General features: G+C 35.9%; 1 protein-coding gene across 3 annotated transcripts in view; it reads right to left on the minus strand.

The window, feature by feature from the left end:
- Positions 1-17,310, minus strand: part of LOC111149022 (BMP2 inducible kinase) — a 122,684-nt gene that overhangs the window by 38,040 nt on the left and 67,334 nt on the right. For 2 of the 3 annotated variants that reach the window (XM_022505909.1, XM_022505908.1), the window contains exons 6-8: positions 16,458-16,539; positions 12,320-12,452; positions 419-522 (exon numbers count right to left, since the gene is read on the minus strand). In XM_022505909.1, the coding sequence (XP_022361617.1) occupies positions 419-522; positions 12,320-12,452; positions 16,458-16,539 (319 nt within the window). The remainder of the gene's footprint in view (positions 1-418; positions 523-12,319; positions 12,453-16,457; positions 16,540-17,310) is intronic. The other variant, XM_022505907.1, reaches the window with a different exon arrangement.

The following is a 17,310-nucleotide window of genomic DNA, read 5'->3' on the forward strand; positions in this document are numbered from 1 at the left end:
AAAGGAAAAAGATCCTGCAGGAACCCAGGTCTGCTGTAGCTCCCAGGGCACCTCGGCGCAGTTTGGCAACTGTGACTTTTTATAAAAATACTAACCACAAACACACTGTCAGACCACTTGTCATAAAACAAGTAATTCTGAAAGTGTACGTACCTATACATACGAAATGGGATTTTATGGGGCGCCTGGGTGGCTCAGTGGGTTAAGCCTCTGCCTTCAGCTCTGGTCATGGTCTCAGGGTCCTGGGATCGAACCCCACATTGAGCTCTCTGCTCGGCAGGGAGCCTGCTTCCCCCTCTCTCTCTGCCTGCCTACTTGTGATCTCTCTCTCTGTCAAATAGACAAATAAAATCTTTAAAGAAAAAAAAAAAAAAGAAATGGGATTTTAAATTCATATCCTACTTGAAAAACTACTCACATTGATGTTGGAAACCGGACAATCCTTTTTGGCAAATTTAAATGCAAAATAGGACACTTGAAATATGTCAGGTCTGCGCTCTGGATCTGGTTCCAGCATGAACCCTGAAAGAACAGATTAAACTGGTAAGTTTCACGGAATACACAGAAGCTATATAGGGGCACATTAAAACAATGAAATGAATATACACTTTTTTCCATTCTAAGATCAAGTGATTCTAGTAGAGTTTGCTCGTGTTCTAGAAAATATAGAAATATATATATATTTATATATATGTATATATATATATAAAATATATAAAATATAGAAATTGTTATTTTCTACATGAACCTGAAGCATTAACTGAAGCTAAAAATGGTCACGGAAGAGCTCTGCACCGGAAGTATAAACAAACAAATAGAAATGTTCTTCTCAGAAAGTGACCCAAAACAGTGAGTTTAGTGGACACCAGGGAATTATTCAAGAAAGTTCCAAAGCCACAGTAGAGGTCTTTATTTTATTATCTGAAATACCTCCACTAATTTTCAAATGATCCTGAATCACTGAGAAAAGATTAAGTTGTTTGTGCATTATGTTTAACAAAGTAGTTCAGGGTTCACACAACCGTTTTCCAAAAACATTCTTTCTTCCCATACTGATGTTAACGATATTCACCCTAGCTCTTATTTCTACATATTATTCACATCATGTTCAAAAGTATGAGTAGAGCTTTATGGTTCTATTATAAACAGATTTCACACCAGTCTTAAAACATTGCTTGAAATACCTGACTTTTTTCCTAACGAAAATGATCTTTTTTTCTAACCGAATGACTACTTTTCTATTACATCACTTATTCACAAGTTCACAAGAACGCTGACATCTACACTCAATTCTATAACTAAAAAGTTCATATTTTGTTACGACATCTCCATGTTCTAACTCTGATTCACTGATTAACTCTAAGTTCTTACAATGTTCAAACCATTTTTTTACAATTTATTTATTTTACAGAGAGAGAGTGAGTGGGGGTTGGGGCGAGACACAGGGAGACAGAGAGAGAATCCTGAAGCAGACTCCCGCTGAGTGTGGAGCCCAATGTGGGGCTCAAACCCAGGACCCTCAGATCATGACCTGGGCCAAAACCAAGAGTTAGCCACACGGGCCTTCGCCTTCCCGCATCGTGGCTTTGCCTGGCATCGGCTGGTCGTATCCCATGGAATGTCTTCCTTGCCGCGGGGTCAGCCAAGAGGGAAAGCCTTTGCACCAGAAAGCTAGAGCCTCTCTATAGCAAGTAGAGGCACCCCTCAAATCATTTTTAAACCTATTTGGAACAAAAATGCATAGCAGCAATTAGATAATCTTCTGAAACTTGATAAGAAAATTATGTATAGAAAGATCTAAGTATATAAATGGGTAAATTAAAATTAGAAAAAAAAATAAATTAAATCTTCCTTTCAAATTTAAGTAATATTTGAACAAACAACGTATACTACATCCCCAACATCATGATAAACTTAGGTTAAAAACACAGTGCGCCTCAAGTGACACTAAATACAAACTTAGAAACTGATTCAGGAGACTCTAAAGAGTCGGTTTTAAAAAATATTCTACATGAGGGCACCTGGGTGGCTCAGTCCGTTAAGCATCAGACTGGATTTCAGCTCAGGTCATGATCTCGGGGACCTGGGATCCAGCCCCACATCAGGCTCTGCACTCAGCAAGGAATAAGCTTGGGATCTCTCTCTCCCTCTGCCCCTCTACCCGTGCATGCGTGCATACTCTTTCCCTCTCTCTAAAAGTAAGTAAATAAATCTTTAAAAAAAAAAAAAAATACTCTGCATGTAACTTGACTTTATAGACTTAAAATAGGTCACTTATAAAACTGATTATTATTTTGTCACCATTGTTAGAGTCAATAACCAAAAACATTTATGTATTTAGTTTGTATTCAACTACATTCCAGAGAAGATTCAGGAACCTACAGGTTTATTTTATCCTCCGAAATCATATTTGATCTTGACACCAACAAATATTAAATGTTTTAAAAAGAAAATAGCACATGACATAGAAATAAATTTAAACAGACTTTTAACAATAAATGCTTATTCATATAATTTTTTAAAAACAAACAAATCACAAGAAAGTTATCAAATTCACAAACTTAATCTATTTTTCTATACTAACGATTAAGTTTATTTGGCTTTTAAAATCTAATTTCAACTGTAGCTAATTATAAATATTTATTCCTATAAGAGACCTGAAAAAGCATACAAAACTATGAGGTTTTGGGTTTGTTTTTTTTTTCCAAAGACTTCATTTATTTGAGAGAGAGAGAAACAGAGCAGAGAGAGAGCACGAGCAGGGAGAGGGGCAGAGGGAGAGAGAGTAGCAGGCAGCCCAACGTGGGGCTTGACCCCAGGACCCTGGGATCATGACCTTAGCCAAAGGCAGACACTGAACACAATGAGCCACCCAGGCGCCCCAAAACTATAAGATTTTAAGTATATGAGAAAATTAATACTAATAGAAAAGTAATGGCTAAGAGCCCGTGCCCACCCCCACAAAAAAAACAGGATAATGATGTCAGTAAAGAAACTGCATATGATTTGGTCCTATAAATGTAAGCCAAAAATTTAGCTACTTTCTAGTCGGCAACACAAATACAGCAACATGACCTATTACAAGAATCACAGTATCCTTAGCACAAAAACAAACCAGGTGTTAAGAAAAAGCACTATTCCTAATATTGACGGCCACGAGTAAATTCTCCCAAGTGTTTCTAAAGAAAGTTCATATAGCATGAACAATGTCCTTAAGAAACTGCAATGGGTCATTCCTTCTGTGATGACCGGTAACATCACACCTAAATGCAGTTCAGCATAACAAATTCTGTAAGAGCAGAGAACAGCTCAACACAACAATATACTTTTCTGGCCTGACTTAATCTAGGAAAAGCTTTTTAAGTATCTAGAGTGGAAAAGAATGATCCTTCCGGCAATCCTATATATTTTTTTCTTTCATAGTAATGAAAAGCATTAAGAGCCAATAAACTTGAGATTTTATGTTCTCTAAGCAGTATCTTTACAGGTAATCCTATCTCCCAAATTAAGCACAGCACAATATCCCCCAATGATTAGGTAACCAAGCTGTGGAGAGAACCGGTATCATCTTAGAACCAAACAGAAGGACCTCTAACTCCCAGGTTTACATCTGCTAAAGCCAGTCTAGTTTGCCTAACTGTACTGATCCCATTTATGGAACATAAAATCAATTTAAAAGGTCACAACTGTCATTTATTTTATACACTATGTGCATTATTAGGGTAAGCATAAGCAATAGCTCATGAAACTTGTTTCATGCGTATGTGTGTACATGCGCACACGTGCACCAGGTCACAATTAACATGCATTTTTTACTATGGACCACAGTCAAACAGTGTGAAAACCACTGTACCAGTTACCTCTTTCTACTACTATAACTCATTCCTCTCCAGGAAGAAAAGAGTGATTTGTCTAACTGTTAGCTAGCAAAAATAAATAAGCACCCACACGGATCAATTTCTGAGACTTTCTTTCAGGATGGTTCTCCAGACAGAAACATTCTCTCTGAAGACATGTTTGGTAAACGGCCTGCTTCTGGAAGGGAATCTGTGGCTTTCCAGCACTGCCTATGGTTAAGTACATTTGGGGACTGAACACAGATGAATAGGCCCATTTGCCTTCAGATCTAAATTTCATTCAGCAACCTGCTTTTTAGTATTAATGTCGACAGTTTTATCTGATGAGCTCCTGTGTCCCTCTGATTTGGTTCTAATTCAAAAGTATGAGGAAGCTGAAATCCATAGGAAGAACATGGCTACATTTTTATCTCTGAATATTTTTATAGTGGATATTACCAGCCATTAAAAAAGAAAAAAAGGAAAAGAACTCAATAAGACACCTTGAAGCATTTAATTTAAATAATATAACTTCCCAAACTGTCCGAGAGGACTGTACGTTGCAAAATGTACTCCTCGATAACTAAACAATATAATCTGAAGTACAGAGGGATCAGCTCTAATTCAGCTAAACACTGAGACACATCTGCCAAGAATGACAACTTCAGTTTTTAAGTAGTTTGCCCATTTTCTCTCATAATAATTAAACCTCAAGTCTAGTGTTCTATTAACTCCGACTTCAAAGACAATAAAACCTTATCGCCCATGAAAATATGCTCCTGAAAGAATGGATTAAGAAATACATGTGTCTAGTTCATCCAAAAGTGTTTAAATTCATTTAAAAAAAAAAAGGCAGAGAAGTTAGAATACACCCTTGTTTACCCAATTTAAAGTGATCATGTGAATCATCATGAGACAGTCCCACTGACCTTGATTCTACTGAAAATGTAAGATCAACTTTTAAAAAATTAGCCGCATAGAAATGAAAGGCTATTTCTCTGCTCCTAATTGTGTGAATCTTTCTGTTGATACAAACACCACTTACATAACCCAAGAACACAAAATGTCTCAGCATTGAAGGTAGTGTACAATTAAACCACCATGCTATTTCCACCTAAGGTATCAGACATAGCTTATTAGAAAACACTTGTGGGGCACCTAGGTGGCTCATTCAGCCTTCGGCTCAGGTCATGATCTCAGGGTCCTGGGATCGAGCCCAGCATTGGGCTCCCTGCTCAGCAGGAAATCGCTTCTCCCTCTCCCTCCCACCCATCCACCCCCGCTCACGCTCCTGGGCATGCACTGTCTCAAACAAAATCTTTTAAAAAAATAAAAATTGAAACATTTGCCCAGGGCAGCTGAAATGGTTATATTTATAACTAATTGTACAGGAAAGTAAAACATCCACGCTATTCCAACAGAAACAGCTGTTAAAGGGGCTGCTGCCCCTGTAGCAGTGACCAAGTAAAAATTACACTTTCACTAAGGACTTACGCCAAAAGTTACATAAAGGGGTTCCCATTGAAGTTATACAAAATGAAAGATCCATCCCTGGGCCTAAGTAAAAGCCAAACCAGCCTCTCTGATAGCTCAACAAATTTAACAGGAAAATACTTTGAACAGAGGCCTTAAAGAATTTTTCTGCTTAAAATGTTGTTAAATTGTTTTCCTTTCATGAAGAACTTTTTCCCTCCCAAAGACTTCTATTTATTACTATCCTTACAGTAATACACCTAAAGAGAGAACACCTACTCTGATTTTACAACTATCAATACTTTAAGCATTAACTTGTTATTTTTATCTGTTAGCCTGTGGAAATTATTACAGATCCCCCTCGACTTATGATGGGGTTACATCCCAATAAACCCATTATAAATTAAAAATACTGTAGGTCAAAAATACATCTAATGAGCCTAACCTACCGAACGTAGGCTCGCCTACCTTGGACGCGCTCAGAACGCCCACCGTTAGCCTGCAGTTAAACAAAATCATCGAACACGAAGTCCATTTTAAAGTACGAGTGCCGCATGTAACTTACTGAATACTGTACTTGCAATGGAAAACAAAGTGGCCGCATGGGCACAGAATGCTTGAAAGCATCATCGTTCACCCGTGAGATCAGGTGGTGACTGGGAGCGGCAGCGCAGCACGGCCACCCAGCGTCACGAGAGAGCGTGCACTGCATGCCGCTAGCCGAGAAGAGATGAAAATTCAAGACTCAAAGTATGGTTTCAACTGCATGTGTACAGCTTTCACATCATCGCAAAGTTGAAAAATCATAAGCAGAACCATCTGTATTAGAAACTTGCATGTTAAGTATATGGATCCTACTTAACTCATTCTACGGACTGCTGGAATGAAACCAAATTTAATAGCCAGTAATGACCGTGTTCAATCATAAATAACCCAAACACTAAAATGGCACTACCAATATGCCCAGTTAGTGTATCTGGGGGAGTCCTGCTAGCCCCCCAGACGTCATGGATCAGAGCCCTCTCTACACCTGCCCAAGAGGCAACCCAGCAGCAATGACTGGAAACCTCCAAGGAACTCCTCCCTTAGTCTCTGATTTCTTTCCAAAGGTACAGCAAAATGTCCAAGATTATTTTCAAAAATAATATAAAAAAGAGTGGGTGAGGCTATAGACGAAAAGACTGACCATGAGTTAGTAATCACTGAAGCTGGGGAACAGGTACACAATTCACTGAACTGTTCTGCCTCTATTTGTGTATTTCTTGCTTCCATAATAAATTTTAGATGTATTAAAACAAGCAAGCGAGTTCCTGGTTTCCCACAGAAAATAGGTATTAAAATAAATTTATTTACTATTAAAATGATAAGAAATAACAAGTCTTAGTGGGGATATGGAGAAAAGGAATCGTCTGGGCAGGGGGAGTGAGCATGCCAACTGGAACAGCCACTCTGGAAAACAGTACGGAGGCTCTCAGAAACATTACAAGTGGAACTACCCTATCACCCAGCGAGTCCACTTCCGGGTATTTACCCAAAGAAAACAAAAACAGCTTAAAAAAGGTATCTGCACGGGGCGTCCATGTGGCTCAGTGGATTAAGTGTCTGCCTTCAGCTCAGGTCATGATCCCAGGGTGCCCTGCATCAGGCTCCCTGCTCAGTGGGGAGTCTGCTTCTCCCTCTCTCTTTGTCCATCCCCCACACTCATGTTCTTATTCTTTCTCTAATAAATAAATAAAATCTTAAAAAAAAAAAAGTATCTGCACCCCTATGGTTAGCGCAGCATTATTTACAATAGAAGCAACCTAAGTGTCCACTGAGGGGTGAATAAAGAAAATGTAAAACACACACACACACACACACACACACACATTCACTCGCACTCTCTTATATTATTTGACTATTAAAAAGAAAGAAAATCTTGTCATGGATGGACCTGAGGGCATTATGCTAAGTGAAATAAGACAAAGAAAGACAAATACTGTATGATCTCACTTATATGTGGAGGGAGGAAGGAAGAGAGGGAGGGAGGGAGGGAGAAAGGAAGAGAGAAACGAACTCATAAATACAGAGAAGAGACCGGTGGTTGCCAGAGGTGAGGAAAGGGGAGAGGTGGGCAAAACGGGTGAAGGGTGAAGGTCGTCAAACAGTACCTTCCAGTTACAAAATAAGTAAGTTCTGGGGACGTACTGTACACAGCACAGTGACTGTAGTTAATAATACGGTATTGTATATTTGAAAGTTGCTAATAAGAGTCTTAAAGGTTCTCGTCCCGGGGAGTGGGGGGTAAACTATGTGAGGTGATATATGTTACCTAGATTTATTGTGGTGATCATTTCACCATATATACATGCATCAAATCATTACATTATACATCTGGAACTAATAATATTGCATGTCAACTATATTTCAAGAAAAAAAATTAAGCCCAATAGATGAGTTGCAAAAAGCAAAGATACAGAACCACAAAGCAACTGAGTAGACCCAAAAGTAAGAAAAACAAAGCTCTTCCTGCTGTTTGTATAAAACACTGCACAAAGCAAGCAGTGAGAAAAAAACTTAGTAGTTACATTTAACAGTGTGTTCTTGAGCATCTAACTTACAGTAAGCCTTTGGTACAGCCACCATTAATCTGTAAGGCCAAGCTCTGCTCATGGCATCCAAAGAAATCTCTGAGGAAATACATTCTAATGAGTTTCTGAAAGTAAATGCCCTGCCCCTTACCCAGAAAATCAAAACCTCAGTTAACTAGGAAGAATTGTAACAATGATATCAGCAGTAATGGTGGTTATTATAGTAGTCATGATGGTAGTATTAAAGGCCATCTCTTACTGAACACATACACATGCTAAGAAGTATTTTTCATAATTCATTTAATTCTCACAATAACCTTTAAGAGGCAGGCACTTTGAATATGGTCAGTTTAAAAACGTGATTAGGAAAAATGGAGGTGCCCAATGTTCTGTACCAAGTAAGTGGCAGAGCAGATGTGAGCCCAGGCCCTCCGGCTCAAGGTTTTGTTCTTAACCTCTACAACATACTACCTTAACCACCTTACAACCCAGACGCCAAAAGGAAGGTAAGGCAGCCAGCCCTCTGTTCATTCATCATAATATTCAGTAATCCCATTAGTTAAGCTTCTCATTCTCCTCTAAACACTCTGTAAGTTCTCTTCAACTCTTAGATCCATCATGAAAATCCTTCTCTCCTCATTCCTCAATTCACCTCCATTATTTGTCTACTGGAAAAGTTAACAGAAGCTCAGAAGAAAAATGCTGAACAATTGATTCTGCTACTTTTAAGAAGCAGGAAAACATGATGAAATTAATAGTTAAACTGAGATTTATTGGGGCGCCTGGGTGGCTCAGTGGGTTAAAGCCCCTGCCTTCTGCTCAGATCATGATCCCAGGTCCTGGAATGGAGCCCCACATCGGGCTCTCTGCTCAGCAGGGAGCCTGCTTCCCCCTCTCTCTCTCTTCCTGCCTCTCTGCCTACTTGTGATCTCTGTCAAATAAATAAAATCTTTTAAAAAAAATAGTTAAACTGAGATTTATGGACAATAGGTAATAATAATTACCCTTAACAAAATTGGTGATAATTGAAAGTATTTGCAAATTCTTATGTAATCACAAGCGATATAATTTTAACAAAGATCAGGCATAGCCATTTTCAAAAGTCCTGAGTCATAGAAAATAGATGCAAACAGCATTAGTAAAAGTGTTAATACTAAAAAGATAAATGTTTTCAATGCTTTATTTTATATTTTTTCATTTTGTTTATTACGTTCAATTAGCCAGCACAGACATCATTAGTTCTTGACGCAGTGTTTGGAGGAGACTATACCGCAGGAATAACTAACTGCCAATAAAGTATCTCACCTTCAAAACTATGAGAACAACTAGGCAATTCCCAATTTTCTGAATGTAGAATTATTTGAAAGCAATGAAGATTACTCATTATATATTATAAAAACAGAGAAAGGGGCGCCTGGGTGACTCAGCTGTTAAGCATCTGCGTTTGGCTCAGGTCCTGACCCCAGGGTCCTGGGATTGAGCCCCACATCAGGCTCCCTGCCCGGGATTGGGGTGGGGGGGTGTCTGTTTTCTCCCTCTCCAGCTTCCCCTGGCTTATGTTCCGTCTCTCACTGTCTCTCTCTGTCAAATAAATACACAAAATCTTTTTATTTTTTTTATTTTTTATTTTTTTAAAGCAGAGAGAGAAACCTAAGTGGGATGACAGGAAACAGGCAAGGTCACATATGAAAAAACATAAAGAATAAAATTGCAAAGAATCTAAGTGTTTTCTAAAAAACACTGCATTGTAGGTATGTTCTTGTTTAAAAAATCTCTACTTTGTTAAGCTTTTATTACTCAAGGCAATATTTAAAAAGTAAAATCCATAAAAACCCTTTCATAGGAAATAAAACACCAACATTTACTTGAATGCTTTTATTTTATTCAACTGTTTTGCTCGCCTCTCAGATATAAGTTTAAAGACATTAATAGATGGTCAAAATTATATTACCATTGATAAAAACTAAAAGCTACACATTTATTGAAAAATAAAGGAAGCATATGAAAAACAATTAAGCATCAACGAACTAGGTAGAGTCCAATCAGTTCCTAAAATTATCAAAAGTGTTTAGCTTTTCCACCTTCCCATTACACACAAACACCCCTACACACATACACAGAAAGGGAAAAAAAAAAACCTAACTCAAGAAAATAAGGTCTCATTACTATAAGCAAATTAAATCACTAATCAGGGTATATACTGTCCAGTCTCTCATACAGCATTGCCCATTGAGAATATTCAGAGTTTCTATGACACTGAAAGGTCCCCAATAAAACCCTCAGTTCAATCGTAATAAAAACATTATACTCAGCAACAAAACTTTAGTCACTGTTACAGTGAATTACAAGGACCTCAATAAAAGGTTAAACTTCAATTAGCCAGAACACACAACAGCCAAAATAAAACCCTCAATCTATTCTGGGAGCATTCCCATCAGAGTTCTATCATGCTTTTAATGCCCTAACTTCTGGACAATGAAGGAGGAAAGCAACTGAATAGAGGGGGTTATAGGTCTACGTTTATTCAGATACAATCTAAAGGTATATTTGCTTTTTTTAAAAAACCACGTTCTGTAAAATGGCAGGCTAAAAATAACAGGGATAATGGGAAAAACAGAGCTGGGTCAGACCCCTGAAAAACTATACAATGTTGTCAACTGGAGCACTGACAAAAACCATAACGGGCACCTGGGAAGGTAATTTGACTGGAAGCTGCCACAAGGATACAAAAATACATCAAAATAAGGCTGGGGAAGTGCTCAACCAGTAAAGATAAAAATGGAACTCTCAGCCAGCAGGGGTACTATCCAGGGGGCACCCCATTAGTAGGAAGCCACAGGAAATAAAGGTGGATCTCTCTGTGAAGAAGATCCCAGGTACAAACCCTGGTATATTTAATGCTCTCCAGTGAGAGCTAGGAGTCTTCACACCGGCAGGACAGAAGCAAAGCTTAGGGCTACTTGCTTTCCCCTATAAATTATACCACCGCCTATCCTACCCGGTTACTCTGGTTCCCTTTGCCTAGGAAAACAAATCCACATGAAGCAATGTAAGTTTGTGTTCAACTGACATACTTCTCCAATTTCGAACATGTTTGAGCAAATCCACATAAATCAAAAGGTTATTCTTTAAATAAGCTTGCAAAGCAAGTCTAGATATCGTTTTACCATCCATTTTCTCTTGACCACTTTTCTACTAGTGTTTGTCCTTTTCTTTTTGATTTACATGAGCCTTACAGATTACAGAAGTTAGCCATTTCTCAAATGTGTAACAAATATCTTTTCCCAATTTATTATTTGACTTTATGTGGGGGTTAATAGGGGTTTTTTGGAGGGGGCTACTTTTAATGGTTTAAACCTATATGCAATGGATTCATCTTTTCTTTCCTAGTTTCTGAGGTCTAATACCTATAGACTACCCACTCCAATGTTATCAATAAATTCAAGCCTATTTTCTTCAAGTACCTTTAACTTTATTTTTTATATTCAGGTCTTTGATTTATTTGAATTTTTAGCATAAAGTCTGAGGTAGATTTTCAACTTGGTTTTTTTGTCCACAAATGCCTATAATTTTTTGTACTTCCATCTAATTTTTCCCATTGAGTTGAATGGCCATCTTTATAATACAAAATATCAACTACATTTAGGTTAGCCCTCTTTTCTATTGCACTGATCTGTGTGGCTAGAGGCTATGACAGAGGATGTTTAAAATGCAAAAAACAGAGGAGACATGCTAGAAACATTTTAATTAAAACAATGCTGAGAGGTGCTGTTTAAATACTGCAGCTTCCTAATATTTTAATTCTAATATCTGATAGCCATCCACCCCACCCTCAATCATCTTTTCAAGAAATTTTACCATGTATGAATATAAAAAATTAAATTATAACACCATCCAAAAGGAAGAAAAATCTCTTAACGGAGGCTAGAAGGAAAACGGAGGCATTCTTTTGGAGTCAGGGGCCCATAGGTCTACCCCTCCTTGATACTACACTTAGGTTGTTTTCCAATAAACGTTTTATAATCAGTCAAGAATAACTATTTAAAAGGCTGGCCAAATAAGCTACAATCTATGACCGGTAACACTTTGATACAAAAGAGCAACAGATCTGGATATTTAGATTTCAAAGAACAAAGGCTGAGTAATCAAATGTTTTACTCTAAGTTTTTCCAGAAATTCCAGCTTCCTTAATTACATAATCTGTATGTTCTACCAAAGCTTATCTAGGGGGCTTAAAAATATCCATGCACTAATCAGTAATTACGCTGCTCTCGTTCCTATAAAAGTCCTGTAAACATTTTTTCATGTTTTTCTTTACAATAGTTTCACAAAACTATAATACACGAAATCAAAAGACTAGGCTTAGGTAAAGAGATGTAAATAGCCCACCCTTAAGTAGAGTATCTTAGGATTTTTTCATAAATATTTCCAAGTACTTACTTATTAAGCAATGTATATTCTGGGAGTAGCGAGAATTGTCTGGGATGGTGAAGCTGCCATCACAGATAGCAACCTGACTCTCACCAAAAGGAAGAGTGAAGAAACAAAGTTTATACAGTAAACACCCCAGCGCCTGCAAAACAAACAAGTATGAATATCATCAGAGCTCAAGTAACTGACCACAAGACAAAAGCACAATCCCAGACCAAAATCTAAATGTTACTAAAAAAACAAAAGTCTAATGTTTCTAATACTGGATCACTCTTTTCACAAATTACTGCTTAAACCAATTTATGTGCTTAATTTTTGAAAAGATATTTAACTGTATCACTCTCATATTTTTCTATCACATCTATGGTTAGTTGGCTGCATTAAAGCTATCATTGAATTCTAAATCATGAATGATATAACTAAAACTGGAACTAGCTGGCTCCCTTTGGGGAAAAAAAATTGTATTTTTATTTCCTTCACAAGGAAAAAAATATATTCAGCACAAAACTAGCACATAACCTTTAACAAAGTAATCACAAGGCTTCTTCTAACAACCTTTTTTTAAAAAAACCACTGTAAAACACGTTTTAAAATTCTGAGGTTCCAAATATGAGCTAGCCAGCACAGTTAAATTTATCAGACAACCATCAATACAGTTTTACTGATTATTCACTAAACATGTCATTATTTCATATCATAAAAATGACATCTCTACTTTCACATACAACCCCAAAATTTTTATTCTAAACATACTCTTCATATTTGTACTTGGCTAATCTATAAGAAAATTCGCAAAGGAAGGGCTCTGTCTGCTTCACTCGCATGGCTTCCTAGACAGCACAGCACCAATAAACCTGCTTGTTGGCAATGAGGACAAAACACCCGGAAACAACACAAACTGTATTCTCAAAGCATTGCAGGAAATCCCTAGCTACTGAGCCGCTAACAGCTCAATCCTAAGAAGCAGTCATGTTTTAAAAAAAGGGGGGGGGGCAGTAATAAAATGATTTTTGGCTCAAGAAATCATTATGTTGTTATAAAAAATATCACCTCAACCTTTAAGAGTGTAAAAGATATTTCTAATTCTAAAAAGACTGTAATAAAATTCTCCAATAGGCAGTATACAACTCTATCAGGAATACTGAAATTTGGCCTTACTATATCAGCTCTCCTTTGTTGGATTTTCTCCACCCGTCAACTTAGCACGCTCAACTAACAAATACACTAAGTTTTATGACCACCATGAAAATCATAATATGCAGAGACACCTTTGTAAGTTCAACAATATTTACAAAACATTATTTTCAAAATAGCCTTCTAACAATAAAGGTTTAAAAGTTCTAGAAATTTCAGTTCTATAAGAGTAATTCTAGTAAGTTCAAAGCATTACTATGATTAATGAAATGGTAAAGATTCTGAATGGAAATAACCAGTCCCATGTCGCTTAAAAATATTTATAATGCTTTTCTCTGTAAGGGAGATATTTTCAGCATTTATACGACAAATTGAGCTGTAGGCTTCCTTAGTAGCACTAAAAAAAAATTCTACCAATGGTGTAATATCTACATTAAATGACACCTTTCTCCTGCCCAGATGACAGTCAGATGTAAGAGTTCTGCATCTTAGCCGGTTTTATCTTATAAATCAAACCTTATAAAACAAACCTAGTAATGTGTCTTCTGTTAGAGTGTTGCAGGAGTCCCCAAACAACAGTTTTAGATAGCAATGCCAGTATACTTAAAAAACATAAATCTAAAATATAAAATGCTCTGCTTCACACAGTGTGAACACAACTAGGTGTCCTAATTTTTTCAAACCAAATGCATTTTCCTCCTTATCCCTCTGATGATGAGAATTGTTCAATAAACAGGAGGAAACAAATGACCTGATTTTGGAAGCTAAGTATCATCATCTTTAATTTTCCTTATTAAAAGATAACATGAAGCATCTGTCACTGAATTTCCTAATACTTATAAAATCAACATGCTACTTCTCAGGATGAAAATTACCTACAATGAAAAATTTCAAGCAAAAAAAAAAAAACATTTTTCCCAAAATATAAAGTGCTAAATGAATACTTTAACCTCAATATTATAAGTCCCTGAATCGGTACTACCCTGAAATAGAATCAGAAATATAATTCTTAACCAGCATGAATTGAGTATTTTTTCTGGATATTCTTTCCTTCACACCTATAATGTTGTAACATACTTCTGCTGCACCTGAGCTAAGACAAGAAAAAAAAAAGCATCATGAAAATTAAAATTTTATTTCTATCTAGCATATAAACATAGATTTTATTTTCTATTATTTTTCTTCTTTTGCATTTTTGGGTAATCTCTCTGTATCCCCACAGCTATCCCCAGATATCCATTACAGAAATAATACCCCTATGCTAAATCTATAAATTGTATGAAGCTTAAATTTATCACAATTTAGTATGCTGCCTGGCACTCATACGAAGTCTGAAAGGTTTCCCTCGTTTTTTATTAAGATACTGGGTAACATATCGCATGCTTAGAGACTACTTGCTTTTTTTCGATCAAGCCTTGATGATTTCCGAACTGTAGTTAAGCTCTGATGTCTGTTGTTTCCTCTGCTGTTGAAATACTCTTAGGTGACATGGATTTCACCAGCCGTCATAAAATTCGGCTAAAGAAGATTTCCACAACCACCTCTTCTAATACCTTTTTATAATTTAAGATCTGATTGGATTTGCTGTGTATATTATACTATAAGCCATTTAATAAGTCAAATATTAATGCTGAGAAAAGCAAACTGAATTTGAATTACACAAGCTGGTGATCTACAAGCGGCTATCAAGTTAACTAAATCAAACTTACCCAAGGTTTGATTCAACTAGGCATATGGTTAAAAATTCAACTACCACAAGATTTAAGAATCACTGCTGCAAAAGCATATATTACAACAGATGAAAAGATATCAAAGACACTCTCTTATTATTACCTTGCAAACCCCTGTAAGGAGGAGGTCAGGAGAAAAGGACCAAGGAGATATTCATTTGGTTTCACATGTTAGGCTTTACTCCTTTCTAAATACGTTCAAAAATAAAACAAACATGGCTTTTCTTGTAAACTCTAGAACTATTTCCAAAGGAATATTTTTCCTCCATCCCTAATACAGTTACTAGAGGTAGATATGACTAAATATTTATTGATTTAAATGAATTTACATTTAAAATAGAGTTTCTTGCTAGTTTTTCAAATACGGCCAAAATATATTTCCTTATGAAACAAGTTCTAAAGAAGTGTTGGCATTCTAACATAAAGTTCAATTATACAGAAACATGATCAATCTTAATAACTCAACCCAGATACACAGTTAACCCTTGAACAACATGGGGCATAGAGGCACCAACCGTCTATGCAGTTGAAAATCCACATTAACTTGACACCTCCAGAAACTAATAATAACCTACTATTGACCAGAAGTCTTACCAATAACACAGTTAATTAACACACATATTGTAATATGTATTATATACTGTATTCTTACAATAATAGGTAACTTTTTCTTAACTTTTTCAGTATTTCTAGGCTATGTGGTTCATCTGCAAGTTTTTTCACTTCCAAAAAGTTTTCCAATATGTTTATTTTTAAAAACCTGCATATTAAGTGGACCCACACAGTTCAAACACATGTTGTTCAAGGGTCAACTGTATACGTTAAATGATAAGATCCTAATTTGTAGAAGTTAGCCAATGGTATGATTTTAATTAGAGAAAAGTTTTACTCCTGTTAGTTTCCATTAAAAAGATCCTAAAATACTTCTAAAAGCTACTTAAGAGTTATGACCAGCTGTTCCATTCCGTGATCAACCAAAACTATGTTCAATCAAAAAAATATTAACATTCTATATAATATAAATTCTAAAAAATACTGTGGTAGAAATGTTACATTATATGGAAGTCCTTTATTTACTTTTTTATACCTAAGCTTTCCAATTCATGATTAAGAAGATAAAATGTTCCATTTGTTTTCTTCTTCTGAATAAGCAGCTCTACTATTTATCAATTCTCTTCTACTTATTATGAAATACCTTTTGGGGGACAAAGGGATAATAATCAACTGAACTCAGATTTTTTTTTAATTTGGTTAGAGAAAATGTTAACCTTTCTTGGCCTTACCCAGATATCAGCCTTGGTGGTGATGGGTTTCCCTCCATAAAGGTTGATCATTTCAGGGGCTCTGTATGACAGAGTTGTATACCTGGCAGTAAATAAGTGAAATGGAGTGGAGATATAAAAATAAAAAAAGAAAAGAAAAAAAGAAAGAAAAAGATAGATACTACATTGTTTCTATATAAAATACTACAAAAACTTTTAGTTTCAATAACATTATATCGAAATAATAATATTTTCAAAAAGCTCAATAAAAGTCCATCAAGATTTAACAATACAAAGCATCTACATAAACATTTTTATTCAACAAGTGCAACAGCATGTCTAATTATATAAAAAAATTAATAAAAAATGTTAAAGACAATGGATTGAAAATAGTTTTCCTTGAATTTATTTTAAATAAAATGCCTCTAAAATTATTCTTATCAGAATATTTTAGTCTATTAAAAGCAATATTGCTACCCTCTCAAAAAATTAATTTATACGTTTATTAAGGAGTTTGTTTTTATGGCTCTAACATAATTCCTGGCACATAGTAGTCAATCTCCTTTAGGTTTATTTTTATCATTATTGTTTTAAAAGTAACCTAGTTGTCATAATCCTAACTACACTAATTAAGAACACTTCTAGAACTGTCATCATAAGCTACTTGGAATTAAAAGATACTGTGAAAAAATAGTTACCAATATAAAAATTCTAAATCCATTATGAACAGAATATTTTAATGAAGTAGTACTCAATTTCACGGCAGAAATTATTAGATAATGGAAGGACTTCCTGTATCATGGGTAATTTAAGATCAGTTTTGAGTGTTGATATGTTTTGTTTTATATGAAATATCTTAAGGTTCAACATTCTA

The sequence above is a fragment of the Enhydra lutris genome, unplaced genomic scaffold, assembly GCF_002288905.1.
Source record: "Enhydra lutris kenyoni isolate GAN:26980312 unplaced genomic scaffold, ASM228890v2 scaffoldscaffold21, whole genome shotgun sequence".
In the NCBI taxonomy this organism is placed as follows: domain Eukaryota; kingdom Metazoa; phylum Chordata; class Mammalia; order Carnivora; family Mustelidae; genus Enhydra; species Enhydra lutris.